Source organism: Ornithorhynchus anatinus, chromosome 5 (genome assembly GCF_004115215.2).
Source record: "Ornithorhynchus anatinus isolate Pmale09 chromosome 5, mOrnAna1.pri.v4, whole genome shotgun sequence".
Taxonomy (NCBI): domain Eukaryota; kingdom Metazoa; phylum Chordata; class Mammalia; order Monotremata; family Ornithorhynchidae; genus Ornithorhynchus; species Ornithorhynchus anatinus.
This window is the reverse complement of record NC_041732.1, coordinates 19,802,587-19,825,656: the sequence shown is the minus strand read 5'-3', so window position 1 is coordinate 19,825,656 and position 23,070 is coordinate 19,802,587. Positions and strand designations below refer to the sequence as shown.

Sequence of the window (23,070 nt, the reverse complement as noted above, 5' to 3'; positions counted from 1 at the left end):
AGGAGAGTTTAGCTTCTGAATGCAATGAAGTTGAGGAGCAATGTCACTTACTGGAAAAGAGCCTGGGCTTGGGAATCAGAGGACCTGGATTCTAATCTCACCTCTGACACTTGTCTGCTGTGTGATCTTGCATAAGTTACTAAACTTTTCTGGGCCTAGTTTCCTCATCTGACTGTGTCCAACTGATTAACTGGAGAAGCAGCGTGGCTCAGTGGAAAGAGCACGGGCTTTGGAGTCAGGGCTCATGAGTTCAAATCCCAGCTCTGCCACTTGTCAGCTGTGTGACTGTGGGCAAGTCACTTAACTTCTCTGTGCCTCAGTTCCCTCATCTGTAAAATGGGGATTAAGACTGTGAGCCCCACGTGGGACAACCTGATTCCCCTGTGTCTACCCCAGCGCTTAGAACAGTGCTCGGCACATAGTAAGCGCTTAACAAATACCAACATTATTATTAACTTGTATCTCTTCTGATCTTATTACGGTGCTTGACACGTAGTAAGTATTTCACAAATACAATAATAGTAATAATAATAAAATACCTTTTTTTCACACTGACACCCCTGGGCACAGGTATCCTCTTGGATAGAAGGGGAAACAGCAGATTCAACCACCTGCCACGAGTAGCGCTATGCAAACCGTCTAGAAAGAAAGTCCTTAAGTACTGCAATTCACTCAAGCACTTTAGAACCTGTGTGGAGGCAGGGGCGAGACCCAAATGAACTCTGGTGCTGCAGAATCCCGCAGGCATAAACCATTCAATGCTTCTTCCATGAACAAATTACAGGCGGATACCTCTCCTCCCCCAAGAATGACAAATAAAAGATCCAGAAGGGCTGTTTTTCTGATCAAATAGAAACCAAGAGGGATGTCTGCCCTGAATTTGAACAGATTATTTTTGGAGTATCTAAAACCCTTTTCAGAGTTCAAAAAATTTCATTTAGATATGCATGTACATTTTACTTGTGTTGCCTCTTGGCTGTGTGGATCCAGCAAGGAATGAATCAGAAAATAAAATATTAAAAGCAGGTTTCTTCTTGGTGCTTTTCTGTCTCTCTGGTTTGCAGCCCTCAAATAAGGAGGAATTGGGCTTCTCAGAAGAGTGGCAGGCTAATTTACAGTCTGGGAGAACTTGGCGGGGGTGGTGGTCAGTCCATCGAAGATTCTGGAATGAGGTGTTCAATTCTTCGCTAAATAAAGCCTCAATGTTGCAGATTCACAGGTAAATAATAATAATGCTATTATTATTATTATTAATAGTATAGCACAGAGCAAAGCTTTGCATTCAATGCTAGAATCAGTTCAGGCCCAGTTCTTATTCCACATGGGGTTCACAGTCTTAGGGGGAGGGAGAACAGATATTGAATCGCCATTTTACAGAGGAGGAAACTGAGGCAACAGGAAGTTAAGTGATTAGCCCAAGGTCAAAAAAAAAGGCAAGTGGCAGAGCTTGGATTTGAACCCAGGTCTTCTGATTCCCAGGTCTGTCCCTTTCCACTAGGCCATGCTGCCTCTCTAATTATCCTTTTTCCAAACAAATAGATAAAAAAATAAGCCTTGAGCCCTACAATTGCAGTGAGCTGCTCAGGAAGCCCCTGTAATGCCAGGAGCCCCAAATGCCCAAATGGGAAGCAGTGTGGTCTAGTGGATAGAGCACAAACCTTGGAGTCAGAAGGACCTGGGTTCTAATTCTGGCTCTGACACTTGCTTGCTGTGTGACCTTAGGCTAGTTGCTTAACTTCATGGTGCCTCAGTTTCCTCCTCTGTAAAAAGGAGATTAAGACTGTAAGCTGCATGTGACGCAGAGATTGTGTCTAACCTGATTTTCTTTTATCTACCCCAGTACAGTGCCTGGAACATTGGTAAGCCCTTAACAAATACCATAAAAAAAATTCCCATCACCAGAATGAATGTTCTCTGCCTTTCAGTGACCACCCATTGTCCAAATCTCACTGTCACCCAGTGGGGAGAAAGCGGGAAAAAGAGGAGCAGATTGCTCCTCTCCAACTGACTTCCTGCCTTCACCAACCCTAAGAAGTTTCATTTATCTTCATCTCCCAGGGAAAAGTTTCTTGACTGATAAAAGGGGTCTCATCTAGGTATTGAAAATCACTCTGTTAGGAGCTCTTGAGGGTGGATGGTGAGGTAAGTTCCCTCCTACAGAATCCTCCTCCAGTGGAGGAAATTTAAATGGAAACCGAGATCAGCTACAACAGGAAACACCTCTTCTGCCTGTCCAGAGCATTCAGGCACCTGTGCTGTCTCTGTAACTTCAACAAGCACACTTGGGGATACCCAAAACTCTCCCAGAAGAGTGGATTTGATCCAATGGCAGCTCTGGTGGAGATTGAGCAGTAACATGGAGAGCTTGATTGGAACCAGGGCTTAAAGGTAATTTTTTCAAAAGCCAAAGTAGACCCCTTCCTAAGACATGAAAAAACTCCTCATCATTGGATTTAAAGCACTAAATCACCTTATGCTCTCACCACCCCACCTCACCTCTCTACTCCGCTACAACCCAGCCTGCACACTTCACTCCTCTAATGCTAACCTTCTCAATGTACCTTCTCACTGTTCAACTGGTAGGGGAGCAGGCTTGTGTTGCCTAATAATAATAATAATAAATAGTAACTGTGGTATTTGTAAAGTTCTCTGTGCCAGGCACTTTTCTAATCTCTGGGTTGGATACAAGATAATCAGGTTGGCCCCATTCCCTGTCCCATGTAGCACTCACAGTCTTAATCCCCATTGTACAGATGAGGAAACTGAGGCACAGAGGAAATGAAGTGACTTGCCCAAGGTCACAAAGCATACAAGTAGCGGAGCCAAGATTAGGAACCATGACCTTCTGACTCCCAGGTCCATACTCTATCTACTACATCATGCGGCTTCTATACCAAGGGTGTGCACACGCGCACACACACACACACACACACACACACTCCCCCTTCCCCACCACTGCCCTCTCCTGATTGGAGTGGATTCAGACAGCTGATGCCTGGACTCTGTCAAGGGGTAACACAGAAATCTGCCCTCAACTCTCCTCCCCAGGGGTAAAAAAAATATTTGCACAGAGGACTGAGTTTGTTGAACCAAAAATCCATTGGTTCTATTTCCAGCCAAGCAGTAGACTGCCAGACACTCTGTGTGCATGTGTATCTAAATGGACACAGAGCATCACAAAAGCATTTTACAAGCTCACAGTGGTGGATAGCTGAGCATGTATTGAGCCTTTTGGTCTCTCTTTCTCTTCCTCTCCCTCCCAGCTCCTCCAAGGGGCACACAGGAAGAAGGGCTTCTCATTGGCCTCAGCTATTGGCAGGCAGTGCAGGTCTCTTTAAAACCCTGTTTCCTCCTCCTGCTTCCTTTCCATTTTGAATGCCCTCTGCTCTACCCTGGATTTGACTAGTTTTGCTTTTTGGGTACATGGGGAAACTGAGACGGGATCATTAAAGAGGACATCTTTGTGATGGAAATGCCAGTTCTTTGAAGGATCACTTCTCAGGCCCTTTAAAACCTTTCCTTTTGAAGGAGAGATTTCCAAGAACTGCAGACTTGATTGTTTTCTCATTACCTTGTGCCTGTTCTCCCCCTCACTCGACTTGATCGCCTCCAAGCTACTCTGCTTTCTCCTTTAACTGGTCCGGCTGAGTGCCATCCCTACCAGATATGTTCTCTGGGTGATAATTAGTAGTCAAGCTCCGTGGGCATGAAAACATCATCGGCGGCTCTCAACCAAGGCTGTATGGACCTGGATGAGCACCTGGAGGATTGTGGGGAGTTTGGTGCGTCAAGTGTGGTAGACTGTAAGCTTGTTGTGGGCAGGGAATGTGTGTTTGTTATATTGTGCTCTCCCAAGCACTTAGCCTGGTGCTCTGCACACCATAAACACTCAATAAATACGATCGAATGAATGGTCCATTAACTCTTGCTGTGGATAGAGAACATGTCTACCGATTCTCTTGTATTGTACTCTCCCTAGCATTTAGTACGATGCTCGACACACAGAAAGTACTCATTAAATACTATTGATTATAATGATCAACCCCCAGTGGAATCCCTAAGCCTTTTATTCACTGTGTCCCTACCTCATCTATCTCTCCACTGTCCCCTTTTCCACATCCTCCTGCTAGCCTGGGGCTCCCTCAGCCCCATATATGCCAAAGCATTATTAAGGTCACACCTCCTCCAAAAGGTCTTCTTGGATTTAGCTCTCCACTCTGCATCTGTGCACTTGGATCTGCAAACTATTAATGTCTTTCTCCCCCTCGAGGCTGTAAGTTCATTATGGACAGGGAATGTGTCCGCTAATTCTGTTGTATTGTACTTTCCCATGAGCTTAGTGCAAGGCTCTGCACATAGCTCTCAATAAATTCTACTGATAGATTGATTGTTAGGCCACTGATACCCATTTCTCTACTCCCTCCATCTCGGCTCAGAGAGTCTTGTGTTTGGAGGTGGAAATGGGTGGGGGAAAAGGTATAAGGGGCCCATACTTCAAGGAACCCTTGAGATGGTAAGATAGAGCTCTTTTCTGGAATCCTGCTGAGCCTGCCCCTAGCGAAAAGGTATTTGGGATTAGGATGTTAAAGGGTGGGGAGCCAGTACTGAGTTGGAGCAAGAAGATACCAGTTCACTGAAAGAAGAAAACTGGAGATAGATGCAATGTACCCCCGGCATGTACCATTTATAGAAAGGCAGAGAGGTGTGTGGGAGGGTGTTCCTGGTTCAGAGAGGCCACACACAGGTTCATCCACACTCAAAGATGAACAACAAGGAGGGAGAGTTGCCAGAAAATGTGTTATGAGTTTCCTGAGGTGGCAAAATGGCACAGGCTGACAGAGGCCAAATCATGAATGGAAAATGTCAGGATGGAATGGACCCAAGGAAGGTAAGATTAATGATCTACAGTATGAGATCACACAGAATTCTCAGGCCGTAACTCTCTTGAAATAGTCTATTATCTCGGCTCAGCCTCTATCGAGAATTATGTCCGGCGGGGGACAATGATTGCATGCTTCAGAGTTGGAGTTCATTTGGCAAAAAACTATTAGTTGTCCCAGACTTTGTCTCTTCTCTTGTTTCTCTGTCTCCCTACTCTGGGCCTATCCTTCAGCCCGCAACCACCTGCAACCATCCAAGAATGCCAACGGGTCTCCTGACATGGACAAAACTGCGTTATCACAGGGGATCGGGAGCTGAAGCTACTTTGCTCCCAGCTGCTCAAGCTACAACCATGCTTCAGCCTCCACATCTGCCAAAAGACGCTCCCAAGTCTAGCCGGATGGAGGATGATTTCTGTCCCATCAGTCCCCCTCCCAAGGCGGAACTTCTTCGCTTCCGGCCTATCGCTGGGGATGATCCCAGCTCGTGAAGGGCAGGACTGGCCCTCACTTGGGTGAAAGGATGTTGGGGTGGCACATGGGAAGGGTCAGGTGAAGGGAAGACAGTGGGAGCGAGCAGATGAGGGAAGCAAAGGGGACAGCATCTTTGGGGAAAGAGACAAACAGAGTCTACAGTTCAGCTCCTTCTCATCAACTCCAGGAGCGGGACTTGCAGAAGTGACACCCTGATTGGTTTTGACACTATGGTCTCACTGCTCAGTGCAGTACCTACTTCTCTTCTCTTACCCAATGACATCACAGGCAGCTTGACGTGTTCACATCCAATGCCACATGGGACGGCCCCTGAAACAGCAGTTAGTCTAGGGTCCACATGGGGCTTTATCCAGCCCCACATACCCTGAGTATAACTCAAGACTTCTCTTTCTGGTCCAACGCTGGAATCTTTCCCTAGGACACAGGTCCCAGTCTCTCAGATAGAGGAGCTGAAGGGGAAATATTGGTCCGCCCAACTTATTTTAGTTGTATCACAACCCCCAGCTCACATATTTTATTTTTCTTAAACCAATCTACTCTCTGTGCCACATTCTTGTCTCCTGCCACTGACCTCTCCTTCACATCCCCTGTCCTGCCATGAACTCTCTTCCTATTAACATCTCTCAGACTACTATGCTACCCATCTTCAAGGCTCTTCTGAAGTCTCATCTCCTTCCCTAATTGAGTTCACACCTCTCCACCTAATATCACTCCCACAACTTCCACTTCAATACTTCTCCAGAGCCTAAACACTTGGATACACACACCTCCTCCATAGTATTTATATTCTCTCTTCTCTATATTTTCTATTATATTCTCCTACTTATAATTTAGACTGTAACCCTATAACCCTGGGTAACTGTACACAGTTATTTTGTTACCGAATTGTACTTTCCAAGCACTTAGTGCAGTGCTCTACAGTAGTAGGCACTCAATAAATATGATTGAATGAATAACTGCAGGCTGTATCCCTATAACTCTGGAGGACAGGGATCATGTCTACTAACTCTATCTTCATCTCCCAGGTGATTGAGTACATTTCTTTGCACACTGTAGGAGCTCAATATATATTATTGATTTGTTGACTGATAATCCCTGAGAAGCAGCACGGCCTAGTAGATAGAGAACTGTCTTGGGAGACAGAAGGACTTCGCTTCTAATCCCAGCTCCAACACTTTTCTGCTGTGTGACCTTGGGACATCACTTAATATGTCTCTGTGCCTCAGTTACCTTCTCTGTAGAATGGGGATTAAGACTGGGAACCCCATGTGGGACATGGACTGTGTCCAACCTCATTAGCTTGTATCTACCCTAGCACTTAGTTCAGTGCCTGGTACATGGTAATCACTTGGCAGATACCACTAAACCCCTCCCTACAAAAAGTTCGTAGCTGTCCTATTGCTTCAACAGTTTGGCCCTTAGTAAGAACTTGATAAATACCACAATTACTGTTATCATTAGGGGAAATTGTAGAATGACCGGTCTCCTGAGCCAGGGATTGTGGGTCCCAGCCCAATCCAGGGTGCTAAGATTCTTCTGCTTCGAAGAGAATCTCCTCATTATTGACTTTGAAGCCCTTAGTCAACTCTCTCCTTCCTTCCAAATCTTTATTCATTCATTCAAACATATTTATTGAGTGCTTACTGTGTGCAGAGCACTGTACTAAGTGCTTGGAAGATACAATTCAGTAACAGATAGACAATCTCTGCCCAACAGCGGTTCTCCTACTACAATTCAGTCTGCACATTTTGCTCCTCTCTAACACCAATCAATCAATCAATTGCTATTGACATTAATTAAGTGCTTACTGTATGCAGAGCACTGTACTACTACTATTACTAATAATAATTGTGGTATTTGTTAAGTGCTTACCATGTGCCAGGTACTGTACTAAACACTGGGGTAGACAATATCAAATCAGGTTAGACACAGTCCCTGTCCCACCTGGAGGTCACAGTCTCAATCCTATTTTACAGATGAGGCTACCGAGGCACAGAGAAGTGAAGTGACTTGCCCCAGGTCACACAGCAGCAAGTCGTGGAGCCAAGACTGTAACCCTTGTCCATCTGAGTTCTAGGCGTGTGCTTGGGAAAGCATAATACAACAGAGATGTAGACACGTTCCCTGCTCCTGACAAGCTTACACCTAGCACTTACCTTTTCAGTGTGTCTCTTTTGCCACTGACCCACTGCTCTCATCATCCCTCTGACTTGAAACTCCCTCCTGCTTCATCTCTGATCGACAACCACTCTCCCAATCTTCAAAGTCCTACTAAAATCCTATCTCCTCCAGGAAGCCTTCTCTGACTAATCTCTCATCCCCCACTCTGTACTCCATCCCTTCCTCATCGCCTAAGCACTTGGATCTATATTCCTTACACACTTGGATATTCACCCCACCCCTCCACATGACACTTATGTACATATCCTTATACTCTTCTGCTTCCACTCTCTGCACTTATTTTAAAGCTTGCCTCCCTTCTTACTAGATTATAAACTCCTCTAGAGCAGAGATCATGTCCACAAACTCTGGTGTACTCTCCAAATGCTTAATACTGTGCTCCCCACACAATAACCCCTCAGTGAAGACCACTGATTAACTGATTGATTGGAGGAGTCAGTAGTAATATCTAGGTAGGGAAAAAAATATGACATTGTCTTTATAGAACATCTAAAGAACTAATCTAACTCCTCTCAGTGGACTTTCTTTCATCTTTCAGCAACAGATCGCCAGGGCAAGAAAAAGGAAAACTTTAAGTAGCAATAACATTTAAGGGCCTACTTTATATCAGGCACTGTACTAGACATAAGATAATTACCTTGGACGGAGTTTCTGTCCCACAGGGAGCTCAGTCTAAGTAGGAGGAAACTACATAAGGAAACTGAGGTATAAAGAAACCCAGTGACTTGACCAAGGTCACACAGCAGACAAACATCGCATAGTGGATAGAGCTCAGACCTGGGAGTCAGAAGGTCTTGGGTTCTAATCCCGGCTCCACCACGTGTCTGTGTGACCTTGGGAAAATCACTTCACTTCTCTGTGCTTCAGTTACCTCATTTGTAAAATGAGGATGGAGACTATGAGCTCATCAACTCATATTGACCCCAGCACTTGGTCCAGTGCCTGGCACATAGTAAGTGCTTAACAAATACCATTATTATCATTGTTATATTAGCTGGGAATAGGACCGGACCCAGTTCCCCTGATTTCCAAGCCCATGCTCTTTCCATTAGGCCACACTGCTTCCCTACATGAAGGGTTGGCATTCTTTGGGGCTGTTCCCACTCATTCTACTGGGTGGTGCAGTGCAGGAAAAACAAGGAGACCTGGTAGTGCTGCTTCCATTTCAAAGGCGGATTTCTAGTCAGACAGGAAAAGATGGGAATTCCCCTCCCCTTTTCCTCCCTCCCCGCAAAACCCTTCCACCCCAAGTCCCAGTCCTCAATCTAGTCCTCCGCCTTGATCAACGCTTTTAAATGGAGATGATACTCTAAGGAACTCAATCAGGTGCTCCCCGCCTAGATGCAAAGGGCTTGGGAGGTTCATTTTCTCCCTTAACGCTGAAAAAAACCTTTGACTAGATCAATAGTTTCTTTGGTTTTATGTGTCTGTTCCTTCAGGGCACCTGGGTTATTGTGTTTCCATTGATCACTTAGAGAGGAAAGATGCAGCTCAGATGAACCACTTTTTTCATGCTCCCTCTTTTGAAGCCTAAAGGTTTTGCACTGAGGCTGAGTCACTCTTGGTTCTGTTTAGAATACTCCGTACGCTAGAGTCTTTCCATATTTTTCTACACTCTGGACCTCTGAGTGTCTCTTCTAGATAGTCAGTATTCCCAGGGAAGAATCCTGCCAGTTTCCCAGTGAGCTTCTCAGTCACTTTGTGTGCCATTTTGTGGTCATTTTAGCCCTTTTGGACATCGCTTTATTGAACCTGAGTGAACGGGAAAGACCTGTTTTTGAATGAGGGAGTCAAAGAGATGCAAATATTTAATTACCTCAAAGGGCCTTTGATGTTTGGAAAGGCCATGGGCAAATGATTAATCATCAGGAATGATAATAAAGAAAAGCATCATGTATTTAGATTGATTGGGGCCAGCCATACCCTGGATATACACAGATTTGGAGAGAACACAGAGAAAGAATTTATTCCAGAGGAATTGTTTACTTAAGATCCAAACTACCCAGGCTCGTGACTTGTAGCCCAAATAAGGAGATTACAGTTTCTATATTCATATTTTTATGATGATCATCATCATAATGTTTATTAATAAAGATAATAATATCTGATGGGAGCTCAAATGTGCTCTAAGGCCTCATGCATACTCTTATCATTATTATTATGACTGTCATTATGACTGTGATGACACAAATAATAGTACACATGAACATAACTGAGCTCTCATCACACCTAAAGAAACTCCGAACAATACAAATTCAGCTACAGTATTTTGTAAACAGCAGTGAACATTTGTGAACAAATCCATTCGTGTGCAAAGAGAGAACAAGTCACTTCTCTGTTTTTGTATTTCCCAAGGGATTACCTTGGGCACTCAAATCATACTGCTACTACTTCCATTTCGGGAAGCTCAGAGGTAGATGTAACTGCACATCAAGAAATCCTGTGTTCAAATCAGGTGCTGCCTGCCAGACTAGCATTTTAAGAACTTAATACAGTGCTTTGCACAAAGTTAGTGCACAATAAATACCAATGATGATGACAATACCACAACAATTTGTTGCCAAATTGTACTTTCCAAGCGTTTAGTACAGTGCTCCGCACACAGTAAGCGCTCAATAAATATGCTTGAATGAATGAACTATTACTACTACTCTTATTATTATATTGTACAGTGGCACAGATTAAGATCTTAAATATGAAAATTTTTATTATTATTAATAATTATAGTTTTTGTTAAGTCCTTACTATGTATCAAGCACTGTTCTAAGAGCTGGGGTAGATACAAAGTAATCAGGATGGACACAGTTCTTGTTCCACATGGGGCTCACAGTCTTAATCCCCATTTTTACAGATGACTGAGGCACAGGTGAGTTAAGTGATTTGCCCAGGGTCACACAGCAGACAAGTGAAGGAGCTAGGATTAGAATCCATGTCCTCTGACTCCCAAGCCCATGCTCTTGCTACTAAGTCATGCTGCTTACCACTATTACTATTCCAATACTTTCTCTACCTTCCTTCTGCCTTCCTTCCATCTCCCAAGGCAGACTTTATGGTTCCACATTCCAGAAGGGTGTCCAGGTTCAGGGGGAAACAATCCTTTCAGAGATTAGGAGGTCACCCACACTGGGGCACAGAGAAGGCAATAGCAGTACTTCCACCCACTCGGCACTCACTAAATCTTGCCTTGTTTCATGCCATCAAGTCATTTCCAACTCACATCAACACCACAGACACATCTCTCCCAGAATGCCCCGCTCTCCATCTGCAATCGTTCTGGTAGTGTATCCATAGACTCACTAAATACGTCTACTCAATTTTCATTATTTATCTTGTGACTGCTCTATTTTGTAAAGACCTTTATATTTGTCTCCCCTACTAGAGTGTAAGCTTCGTAAGGGCAGGAACTGTGTCAATTTTTGCCTCCTACTATAATGTAAGCTTAAGGGCAGGAACTATGTCAATTTTTGCCTAGTATGCCCCAAGGGGCTTAGTATGATTCATCAATTCATCACAGTCTGTGGGAGCTCAATATTATTGCTAAAAGGGACCCATCCTATGGTAGCCTGCTGTGTGGGGAATTAGCTTGCATACCTGCAGCACTGTATGTCGGGTTGAGTTCCCAATCTTGGCTTCATTCCTACCCGGAGGAACTGTATGAACCAGTAGTGGACAAACCCGGCCCATTTCTCAGCTGGATATGAACCACCCAGGGAGAAGGCGAATTCTCCCTCCTGTCCACTCTCCCAACCCTTAGGAAAAGACACATGTAGCCACCCAAGATCATCCACCCTTTCCCTTTGCCCCTATGCCTAGAGGCCAAAGCAATTCCTGCAGATACACACCCTGGTACTGCTCAACATCAGCCCATGACAATCAATTAATCCATCAATCAATCTGTGACATTTTTTGAGCACTTACTGTACTAAGCACTTGGACGAGTATAATAGAGTTGGTAGACATGATCTCTGTTATCATCAAGCTTACAGTCTAGTGGGCAAAACAGACATTAAAATGAATTACAAATCGGGGAAGCAGTGGAGTATAAGGATATGTCTGCAAGTGTTGTGGGACCGGGGTGGGTGGAGCGTCAGAGGTCTTAAGGCGCCACATGGACTCTGGAGCTCTCCTCCCAGGCGGTGGTTCCTTGGGCTGCCTGCCCCCCGTTTCCAGCCTAGCTCTTTAGCAGCCTTTTGGCCACCGACCTCCGACTTTAGCGGCTTTTTGGCCGCCGACCGCCGACTCATCCACGCCGAGACCAGCCCCCTCCCCCGGGAAACTGAGCCTTGTCATCGCCCGGACCCTTGGAGCCATTACCGCGTGGGCCCGGGATCTCTGCTCCCCTGGGGCTGAATCGACCACCACATGGACTCTGGAGCTCTCCTCCCAGGCGGTGGTTCCTTGGGCTGCCTGCCCCCCGTTTCCAGCCTAGCTCTTTAACAGCCTTTTGGCCACCGACCGCCGACTCTAGCGGCTTTTTGGCCGCCGACCGCCGACTCATCCACGCCGAGACCACCCCCCCCCCTCCCGGGAAGCTGAGCCTTGTCATCGCCCGGACCCTTGGAGCCATTACCACGTGGGCCCGGGATCTCTGCTCCCCTGAGGCGCAACCTCGGCCCACCCGGCCCCTGCCCCGATTCCCGACAAGCCCCCCTTCGCCTACCGCTCGCTGACTCATCTGCGCTTCCTCCGCCTCCACCGGGGAGCTGAGCCTCGGACCGTCCGGACCCTCGCCCGCCTCAGCCTTTCACAACCTGGATCTCCGCACCCCCGCTCGGGAACTCCGACACTACGGATCTTCACCCCCACAGACCCCCAGCCACCAGCTTCCAGTCCACCCCCCCCCCCCCCCTCCCGCTCGGGCCCGGGGACATTGCGCTCCCCTTCTCGATCCTGGGCACATTGTGCTCCCCTTCTCGGCCCCAAGGACATTGTGTCCTCGGGGGACATTGTGTCCCCCTGCTCGGGCCCGGGGACATTGTGCTCCCCAACCGCTCCCCCACTCCGCCCGAGGCGGCCATTTTAGGAAGCCCCCACTCTGCCTGAGGCGGCCATTTTGGGAAGGCCTCACTCCCTCTTCCCTCTTGAGGTGATTCATCTCTCCCGCCCCCGCCCCGGGCGACGACGTCCTTGTTCTCACCATGTTACCTTGCCTTAGCCGCCGCCTACGGCCGCCACCCACCCCGGACAACCTCAGGGCCCCCCCGCCGCCACAGGGCTATTTGGTCATGAGCTCTGGGACACTCTCGGCCGCTGGCCGCTTGACTTTGAGTCTGATCGGGTAGGGTCGGCTCGTCCCCCGACCCTGGTCATCGCCTGCTTATTAACACTATTGTAGTGTGCCTTACTGTAGCATGTTGCTATATTTGCGATCTCGCTTTTTATTGTTTATTGTCGTCAGATTTTGAATTTGATCAGGTCGCCCCTTAATCGAGTCTACCCCCGACCCTGGTCATCACCCCTTTTATTAACACGACGATATTGTATCATACTGTATCATGTTGCTATATTAGCACCACTGTACTGTATCATATTGTATCATGTTGCTATATTACCGATTTCGTTTATTACTGTTTATTGTCAGTGCTGCCACCCACCTCTCTGACCTCGCCATGTCCCTCCTCCCCCTCTCCCCCCTCCCGCCCCTTCCTATCCTCCCCTTCCCCTTCCCCTTCCCCTCTCTCGCTCAGCTCTTTCCCGCTCTCTCCTCTGTCTCCTCCCCCCCTCCTCTCTCCCGCCCTAGAACCCCACTTTACCAGCGCTACCCCTCTTCCCCCTCCCCCTACTCTTCCCCCCACCTAACCCCCTCTTCACCCCCTCCCCCCTTCTCTCTTCCCCACCCACGCCCCATCCCAGTCCTCTTGTCCCACCGCCACCCCTCATCCCCCTCTCCTCGTCCAGGGCCCCGCCACCTCCTTCCCATCCAAACCCTCCCCTCCCCCCGCCCCTCCCCCCCTCCTCCCCTTGCACCCACAGCTACTTTCAAGTGTGGCCTCTGGAACCCCCGCTCTGTTACAGGCAAGCTACCTTTCATCCATGACCTTTTCCTCTCCCGCTCTCTCCTCCTCCTCGCCCTTTCGGAAACGTGGCTCTCTCCCGAAGACACGGTCTCCGCCGCCGCTCTCTCCAGCGGAGGCCTCTCCTTCTCCCACTCCCCCAGACTCACCGGTAAGGGAGGAGGCGTCGGCTTCCTCCTCTCGCCCCGATGCCGCTTCCGCACTATCCCTCCTCCCCCCTCCCTCTCCTTCCCCTCCTTCGAAGCCCATATCATTCGCCTCTACCACCCACTCCAGTTACTTGTCGCCGTCATCTACCGCCCTCCCGGTCCCACCTCCGACTTCTTCAACCACCTTGACCCCTTTCTCACCTTCCTTCTCTCCTTCTCTCTGCCTACTCTGATCCTTGGAGACTTCAACATCCATACGGATGTACCCGACGACTCCTCTGCCGCCCGCCTGCTATCCCTCCTCGACTCTGCCGACCTCCTCCTCCACCATACCGCGCCCACTCACCGACTTGGTCACACCCTCGATCTTGTCATCTCCTACCGCTGCACTATCTCCTCACTCACCAACTCTGAAATCCCTCTCTCAGACCATAACCTTCTCACCTGCCTCATCTCTCACACTCCCTCCCCCTGCAAATCTTCGCTACTGCCCCACAGAGACCTCCGCTCTCTCGATCCCATCCGTCTTTCCAATAGCATCTCGCCTCACCTTGCCGCCCTGTCCTCTCTTCCCACTCTCGACGATCAGGTCTCCGCTCTCAACTCCACCCTCACTACTCATCTCGACTCTCTCGCCCCCCTTTCCCTCCGCCGCTCTCGCGCCACTAACCCACAGCCCTGGATCACCTCCTCCGTCCGCCTCCTACGCTCCTATGCTCGAGCTGCTGAGCGCCGCTGGCGAAAGTCCAAGCACCAAGCCGACCTCACACACTTCAAATTTATCCTTTCCTGCCTTAACTCTGCCCTCTCCTCCGCCAGGCAAAGCTTCTTCTCCTCCCTCATCGACACCCATGCCCGTCACCCCCGCCGATTGTTCCGGACCTTTAACTCTCTCCTTAGGCCCCCTGTTCCTCCCCCTCCCCCATCTCTCACCCCTAATGATCTGGCCACCTATTTCCTCACGAAAATCAACACGATCAGGTCTGAGCTCCCCAAAGTCACCCCTCCGCCTCTCCCCTCCCCCCCAACAACCCCCTCCCCTACTTTCCCATCCTTCCCTGCAGTATCCTCAGAGGAGATCTCCTCCCTCCTCGCAAGTGCCACCCCCTCCACCTGCGCCTCGGACCCCACTCCCTCTCACCTTCTTAAAACCATCGCCCCTGCCCTCCTCCCTTCCTTAACTTCTATTTTTAACCACTCAATCTCCAAGGGCTCCTTCCCCTCTGCCTTCAAACACGCCCACGTCTCCCCCATCCTAAAAAAACCCGCTCTTGACCCCACTTCCCCCTCCAGTTATCGTCCTATCTCCCTACTACCCTTCCTTTCCAAAATCTTAGAACGAGTCGTCTACAATCGATGCCTAGAATTCCTTAACTCCCATTCTCTCCTAGACCCCCTCCAATCTGGCTTCCGTCCCCTCCACTCTACCGAGACTGCTCTCTCTAAGGTCACCCATGACCTCCTTCTTGCCAAATCCAATGGCTCCTACTCCATTCTGATCCTCCTTGACCTCTCTGCTGCCTTTGACACTGTCGACCATCCCCTCCTCCTCCGTACCTTATCTCACCTTGGCTTCACGGACTCTGTCCTCTCCTGGTTCTCCTCTTACCTCTCTGGCCGATCATTCTCGGTCTCCTACGCTGGAGCCTCCTCCCCCTCCCATCCTTTAACTGTTGGAGTTCCTCAAGGGTCAGTTCTTGGCCCTCTTCTGTTCTCCATTTACCCTCACTTCCTTGGTGAACTCTTTCCCTCTCACGGCTTTGACTACCATCTCTACGCAGATGACACGCAGATCTACATCTCTGCCCCTGTCCTCTCCCCCTCCCTTCAGGCTCGCATCTCCTCCTGCCTCCGGGACGTCTCCACCTGGATGTCTGCCCGCCACCTAAAACTCAACATGAGCAAGACTGAGCTCCTCATCTTCCCTCCCAAGCCCGGTCCGCTCCCAGACTTCTCCATCACCGTGGATGGCACAACCATCCTTCCCGTCCCGCAGGCCCGCAATCTCGGTGTCATCCTTGACTCGTCCCTCTCGTTCACCCCACACATCCTATCCGTTACCAAGACCTGCCGGTTTCACCTCTACAATATCGCCAAGATCCGCCCTTTCCTCTCCACCCAAACGGCTACCTTACTATTACGGGCTCTCGTTATATCCCGGCTAGACTACTGTGTCAGCCTTCTCTCTGACCTCCCTTCCTCCTCTCTCGCCCCGCTCCGGTCTATTCTTCACTCCGCTGCCCGGCTCATCTTCCTGCAGAAACGATCTGGGCATGTCACTCCCCTTCTTAAACAACTCCAGTGGTTGCCTATCGACCTCCGCTCCAAACAAAAACTCCTCACTCTAGGCTTCAAGGCTCTCCATCACCTTGCCCCTTCCTACCTCTCCTCCCTTCTCTCTTTCTACCGCCCACCCCGCACGCTCCGCTCCTCTGCCGCCCACCTCCTCGCCGTCCCTCTGTCTCACCTATCCCGCCGTCGACCCCTGGGTCACGTCCTCCCGCGGTCCTGGAACGCCCTCCCTCCTCACCTCCGCCAAACTGATTCTCTTTCCCTCTTCAAAACCTTACTTAAAAATCACCTCCTCCAAGAGGCCTTCCCAGACTGAGCTCCTCTTCCCCCTCTACTCCCTCTGCCATCCCCCCTTTACCTCTCCGCAGCTAAAGCCTCATTTTCCCCTTTTCCCTCTGCTCCTCCACCTCTCCCTTCCCATCCCCACAGCACTGTACCCGTCCGCTCAACTGTATATATTTTCGTTACCCTATTTATTTTGTTAATGAATTGTACATCGCCTTGATTCTATTTAGTTGCCATTGTTTTTACGAGATGTTCTTCCCCTTGACGCTGTTTAGTGCCATTGTTCTTGTCTGTCCGTCTCCCCCGATTAGACCGTAAGCCCGTCAAACGGCAGGGACTGTCTCTATCTGTTGCCGACTTGTTCATCCCAAGCGCTTAGTACAGTGCTCTGCACATAGTAAGCGCTCAATAAATACTATTGAATGAATGAATGAAAGGGGTATGGCCCCAAGTGCGTAGGTCATGTGGAAGGGAGGGTGAAAAAAGTGGGAAAGCTAGAAGAAAGGCTTCCGGCAGAAGGTATGATTTCAGTAGGGATTTGAAGTTGTGGAGAATGACGGTCTGAGGGGGGACCACATTAAGGGGGAAGGAGTTCCAGGAAAGAGGGAGGACATGAGCAAAGTGGTTGCTAGTGAGAGACAAGATTAAGGTACGATAAGTAGGTTGGGGTTAGGGGAGTGAAGTGTTCAGGCTCAAGTGTAGTGGGAGAGGAGAGAGTTTTGGTAGGAAGGGGAGAGAATGGGCAGAGAGCCGTACCACTGCGGATGGTTCCCTTGCCCACCCCAATGCAAGATTTCTGTAAAGAGAGCAGTCTGCTTTGGGTTTTCCGTCCAACAGCTGTCAGACAGAAATCCTCTACTTGGCAGTGTAAACCTCAACTCAGTGGGTGGGACTTTGAAACTGTACAACTTATGGACTTAAGCTACTGACTTAGCCAACTGAGAACATGCTCTGAAGAAACAAAAACAGAAGACTAGAAAAAAGAAACACCACCTCCCTAAAAAATGGAAAACGGAAAGGGAAATAGAGCATTAGCAACAATTATTTGAAGGTAATAGCATATGTGCTTTCAAGCTGCTCCAACATAAATGTCAGTCTAAGAAATGATATTTCATTTCAGTACTAACAAATCAGGTACTTGGTGTACTGGAGGAGAAACTACTGGAACTACTTTAAAGCTGCCTAAACCGGGAAAACTGCAAAAATATTTATAATCTTATGATGGAAGGAAAAAATGCTCCTCCTGGGCGTCTTTAAGGATCCTCCATCTTTTGGATAAATGGTAATGCTAAACACAAAATGGAAAGATGACCTTAGAATAATAACCTCACGATGCCACTGGGACTTGCCTTCCCAACTCAAAAAAAATTATTTGCAATATGTTCAGAATGGAAATTTCTCTACTGCTTTATAGCTCCTAGACTTCATTATAAGGCCTCAGAAAACCCCACTAAGACATCCTGCCTCGGATGGGTTTCCTCTCTCCCGTGGCAGGACCCCAGATGCAAAATCGCTCTTGCTCACCATCTGGGTCATTCAGTGATTTTGAGAAGGAGAGAGGTAAAGGAAAGCAAGAAAAACAAGAACTTCAGAGGTGTTGCTTAAGATCAGGAGAGATGGTGGGTACCCACCAAGGGTTGCCTTTCCTCAGTGTATTTTCTCCCCCTTGAAAGAGGAAATTCAAGGTTGAACATCTGTAGTATTGTACTCTCCCAAGCTCTTAGAATGTTCTGCACCAATTGTACTTCGATCTCGCCTATCTCGCCGCCGACCCCTCACCCAAAGCCTCCCTCTGGCCTGGAACTCCCTCCCACTTCATATCCGACAGACCATCACTCTCCCCACCTTCAAAGTCTTATTAAAAACACATCTCCTACAAGAATAATAACAATAATAATGATGGTATTTGTTAAGCGCTTACTATGTGCCAAGCACTGTTCTAAAAACTGGAAAGTTTTCCCTGAGTAAGCCCTCATTTCCTCTGTTCTCTCTTCTTTCTGTGTTGCCCTGCATTTAGATTTATACACTTTATTCTCCCCATCCTCATCCCCACATCCCTTTTAAACATATCCATAATTTATTTCTATTAGTGTCTGTCTCCTATACACTGTAAGCTCCTTGTGGGCAGGGACTGGGTCTACCAACTGTGTGATATTGTACTCCCCTGAGTGCTTAGTACAGTGCTCTGTAGATAGTAAGCACTCATTGAGAAGCAGCATGGCCTAGTGGGAAGAGCATAGATTTGGGAGTCAGAGGACCTGCTTTTTATTCCCTGATCAGCCCCTTTCAGCTGCTGGGTTACTAGAAGGATAGTTAAGGATTTACAGGGAAAAGTAAAGAATGCTAGATGGTCCATCCCTCACTTTCAACTCTTCTGCCTCCAACCCCTTTCTCACACCATTCTCCCTGTCTGGAACTTCATCCCCATCCAAAGACACCAGGCCACAGTATTCCCTATCTTCAGAACCCACCTAAAAAAACACTCCTCCACAAAGCCTTCCTGGGTTAATTCCCAACACCTCAAGTTGTGTCAACCCACCAGCCACCCCTAGGACTTGATGCATTTTTTCCCATCTTGACCATTTATATACATACAGTCAATCATATTTATCGAGTACTTATGTGTGCAGAGCACTGTACTTAGCACTTGGGAGAGTACACTATAACAGAGTTGGTATTCACATTTCCAGCCCACGAGGGGTTTATAGTCTTTTCAAAGGCATATCCCAATAACTCATACTGACATAGCCACACTATTCTGTTTTCCTTGTTCTTTTTCCTGCTCCCCCTATTTGTCAGTCATTTATGACTGTCTCTCTAATTTAAATGTAAGCTTCTCAAAGGCAAGGGGCCATATATTTTGTTTCTAATGTACGGTCCGAAATGTTTAATACAGTGCTCCAGACACCGTAGGTGCTCAATAAATTCCATAGATCCCAAATATTAAGAAAGAGATTCCTTCAAGCATCTCATTGCCTCTATTAGAAACAGAATTATGGGCTGGATAGAACCAAGACTGTCCTTGCTGTGATTAAGGCATGGCTTATGGTCTGTGACTATTGATCTCACATTGATGGACTTACTGGAATTATTGTTATCCCACTCTGAAGATAGCTACCATTATTCCCAAGTGTCTGTGGTTTATAATAGGCCTTTATATCACACCAATTTAGTCAGATCAGCTTCAGTGTGACCCAGCCAACACAGTCAATCAATGGTATTTACTGAGCTCTTACTATGTGCAGAGCATTGTACTAAGTGCTTGTGAGAGTATACATACAAATGTAATTCAAGAAGCTTTGGTGATATCCTGGAGAAGTGAGCATTCGGAGATGAAGACCCCTGAGACACAATGGACTTGCTCTGTGCATTTGGTCTAGTTTCCTGACAAATAGTACAGAACATCTTTCCACCCATACTCTATTAAAGTGAATCTTCGAAGTCTCTACGCCTCAGTAAAAAATGGAAAAATGGGTTGTGGGAGAAAACAAGAAAGGAAAGGAAGGAAACAAATGGGAAGAGGGGTTCTTTCCAGCTTGTCGTCAGGAATCAGGAGTGGGAAGAGTTGCATGACCCTCTGATTCTAGGGTTTTGCCAAATCCCCTTGCCAAGAGTGAAGGTGACCCAGTAGGTGACCAGGTGGTCCTCCTTCCACCCTCATCTTGCTGGTGATGAACTAGCAGCCAATGACCAATCTGCCTCCACCGAAGGTCTTTAAGCTCCATCTGCTCTCCTTCTCCAGTGCCTCTGAACGAGCCCAGACTGGTCGGAGAGGAAGAAGTAGACTCACCTGGTATTGGCCTTGGTTGCATCCGCAGTAGCTACTCTCCATGGTGTAGCTCCTCAGAACTCCCAGTTCCCGCCACACCACCACACGGGCTGTGGCTGCCCTGGATTTCTCCACCAGAAAACTGCAGCTGCTCATCACGAACGCTGGGGCCACCTTGTCCAGGATTTTGGGAAGGGTCTGAGGGAAAAATGGGGAAAAATTGAGGGTTATGAAAGATGCCCTCATACACGTTTGCCCGTTTGTGTGCAGACACCTAGCTCTGTCTTGTCTTTCCCGCATCAGGGTTCAAGCTCAAAAAAGCAAAGGAAACCATGCCTCCCAAAGGCACTCAGTGACTATTTGGTCGATTTAATTGAATCACCCTCTGGCTGACAGGGGCATTATTTTCAATTCCAATTATCGGTCATGAAAATAAGACATAGCCCTAAAGAAATCAAGACCGGTCTAATTAATCATGACATTTATTCAATGCTTGCTATGTGCTGAGGGCTGGGGTCGAGAATAGGTTATGAGTTTGGACACAAGAGTGGAAGGATGAGACATCCAGATGGTGGTCAGCAGGATGAAAATAGAAGATGGATGAGGTAATATTTTAGGCCTCAGAGTCGTGAGAAAAGATGACCCAGCAAGGTTTGGGAGAGGAAAATGGAAGAGGCCCTTTCATTCATTCATTCAATAGTATTTATTGAGCGCTTACTATGTGCAGAGCACTGTACTAAGCGCTTGGGATGAACAAGTCGGCAACAGATAGAGACAGTCCCTGCCATTTGACGGGCTTACAGTCTAATCGGGGGAGACGGACAGACAAGAACAATGGCAATAAATAGAGTCAAGGGGAAGAACATCTCATAAAAACAATGGCAACTAAATAGAATCAAGGCAATGTACAATTCATTAACAAAATAAATAGGGTAACAAAATATATATAGTTGAGCGGACGAGTACAGTGCTGTGGGGATGGGAAGGGAGAGGTGGAGGAGCAGAGGGAAAAGGGGAAAATGAGGGTTTAGCTGCAGAGAGGTAAAGGGGGGATGGCAGAGGGAGTAGAGGGAGAAGAGGAGCTCAGTCTGGGAATGCCTCTTGGAGGAGGTGAGTTTTAAGTAGGGTTTTGAAGAGGGAAAGAGAATCAGTTTGGCGGAGGTGAGGAGGGAGGGCGTTCCAGGACCGCGGGAGGACGTGACCCAGAGGTCGACGGCGGGATAGGCGAGACCGAGGGATGGTGAGGAGGTGGGCGGCAGAGGAGCAGAGCGTGCGGGGTGGGCGGTAGAAAGAGAGAAGGGAGGAGAGGTAGGAAGGGGCAAGGTGATGGAGAGCCTTGAAGCCTAGAGTGAGGAGTTTTTGTTTGGAGCGGAGGTTGATAGGCAACCACTGGAGTTGTTTAAGAAGGGGAGTGACATGCCCAGATCGTTTCTGCAGGAAGATGAGCCGGGCAGCGGAGTGAAGAATAGACTGGAGCGGGGCGAGAGAGGAGGAAGGGAGGTCAGAGAGAAGGCTGACACAGTAGTCTAGCCGGGATATAATGAGAGCCCGTAACAGTAAGGTAGCCGTTTGGGTGGAGAGGAAAGGGCGGATCTTGGAGATATTGTAAAGGTGAAACCGGCAGGTCTTGGTAATGGATAGGATGTGTGGGATGAACGAGAGAGACGAGTCAAGGATGACACCGAGATCGCGGGCCTGAGAGACGGGAAGGATGGTCGTGCCATCTACGGTGATAGAGAAGTCTGGGAGAGGACCGGGTTTGGGAGGGAAGATGAGGAGCTCAGTCTCGCTCATGTTGAGTTTTAGGTGGCGGGCCGACATCCAGGTGGAGACGTCCTGGAAGCAGGAGGAGATGCGAGCCTGAAGGGAGGGGGAGAGGACAGGGGCGGAGATGTAGATCTGCGTGTCATCTGCGTGGAGATGGTAGTCAAAGCCGTGAGAGGGAAAGAGTTCACCAAGGAAGTGAGGGTAAATGGAGAACAGAAGAGGGCCAAGAACTGACCCTTGAGGAACTCCAACAGTTAAAGGATGGGAGGAGGAGGAGGCGCCAGCGAAGGAGACCGAGAATGACTGGCCAGAGAGATAAGAGGAGAACCAGGAGAGGACTGAGTCCGTGAAGCCAAGGTGAGATAAGGTGTGGAGGAGGAGGGGATGGTCGACAGTGTCAAAGGCAGCAGAGAGGTCAAGGAGGATTAGAATGGAGTAGGAGCCATTCGATTTGGCAAGAAGGAGGTCATGGGTGACCTTAGAGAGAGCAGTCTCGGTAGAGTGGAGGGGATGGAAGCCAGATTGGAGGGGGTCTAGGAGAGAATGGGAGTTAAGGAATTCTAAGCAGCGATTGTAGACGACTCGTTCTAGGACTTTGGAAAGGAAGGGTAGTAGGGAGATAGGGCGATAACTCGAGGGGGAAGTGGGTTCAAGAGCGGGTTTTTTTAGGATGGGGGAGACGTGGGCATGTTTGAAGGCAGAGGGGAAGGAGCCCTTGGAGATTGAGTGGTTAAAAATAGAAGTTAAGGAAGGGAGGAGGGCAGGGGCGATGGTTTTAAGAAGGTGAGAGGGAATGGGGTCCGAGGCGTAGGTGGAGGGGGTGGCACTTGCGAGGAGGGAGGAGATCTCCTCTGAGGATACTGCAGGGAAGGATGGGAAAGTAGGGGAGGGGGTTGGTGGGGGGGAGGGGAGAGGCGGAGGGGTGACTTTGGGGAGCTCAGACCTGATCGTGTTGATTTTCGTGAGGAAATAGGTGGCCAGATCATTGGGGGTGAGAGATGGGGGAGGGGGAGGAACAGGGGGCCTAAGGAGAGAGTTAAAGGTCCGGAACAATCGGCGGGGGTGACGGGCATGGGTGTCGATGAGGGAGGAGAAGAAGCTTTGCCTGGCGGAGGAGAGGGCAGAGTTAAGGCAGGAAAGGATAAATTTGCAGTGTGTGAGGTCGGCTTGGTGCTTGGACTTTCACCAGCAGCGCTCAGCAGCTCGAGCATAGGAGCGTAGGAGGCGGACGGAGGAGG

The 23,070-nt window shown here is 48.6% G+C and overlaps 1 protein-coding gene across 1 annotated transcript in view; it reads right to left on the bottom strand.

Annotated features, from left to right (window-relative positions):
• Positions 1–23,070, bottom strand: part of AGBL1 (AGBL carboxypeptidase 1) — a 631,789-nt gene that overhangs the window by 261,902 nt on the left and 346,817 nt on the right. Inside the window, exon 21 of the mRNA XM_039912196.1 lies at positions 20,087–20,263. Within this exon, the coding sequence (XP_039768130.1) occupies positions 20,087–20,263 (177 nt within the window). The remainder of the gene's footprint in view (positions 1–20,086; positions 20,264–23,070) is intronic.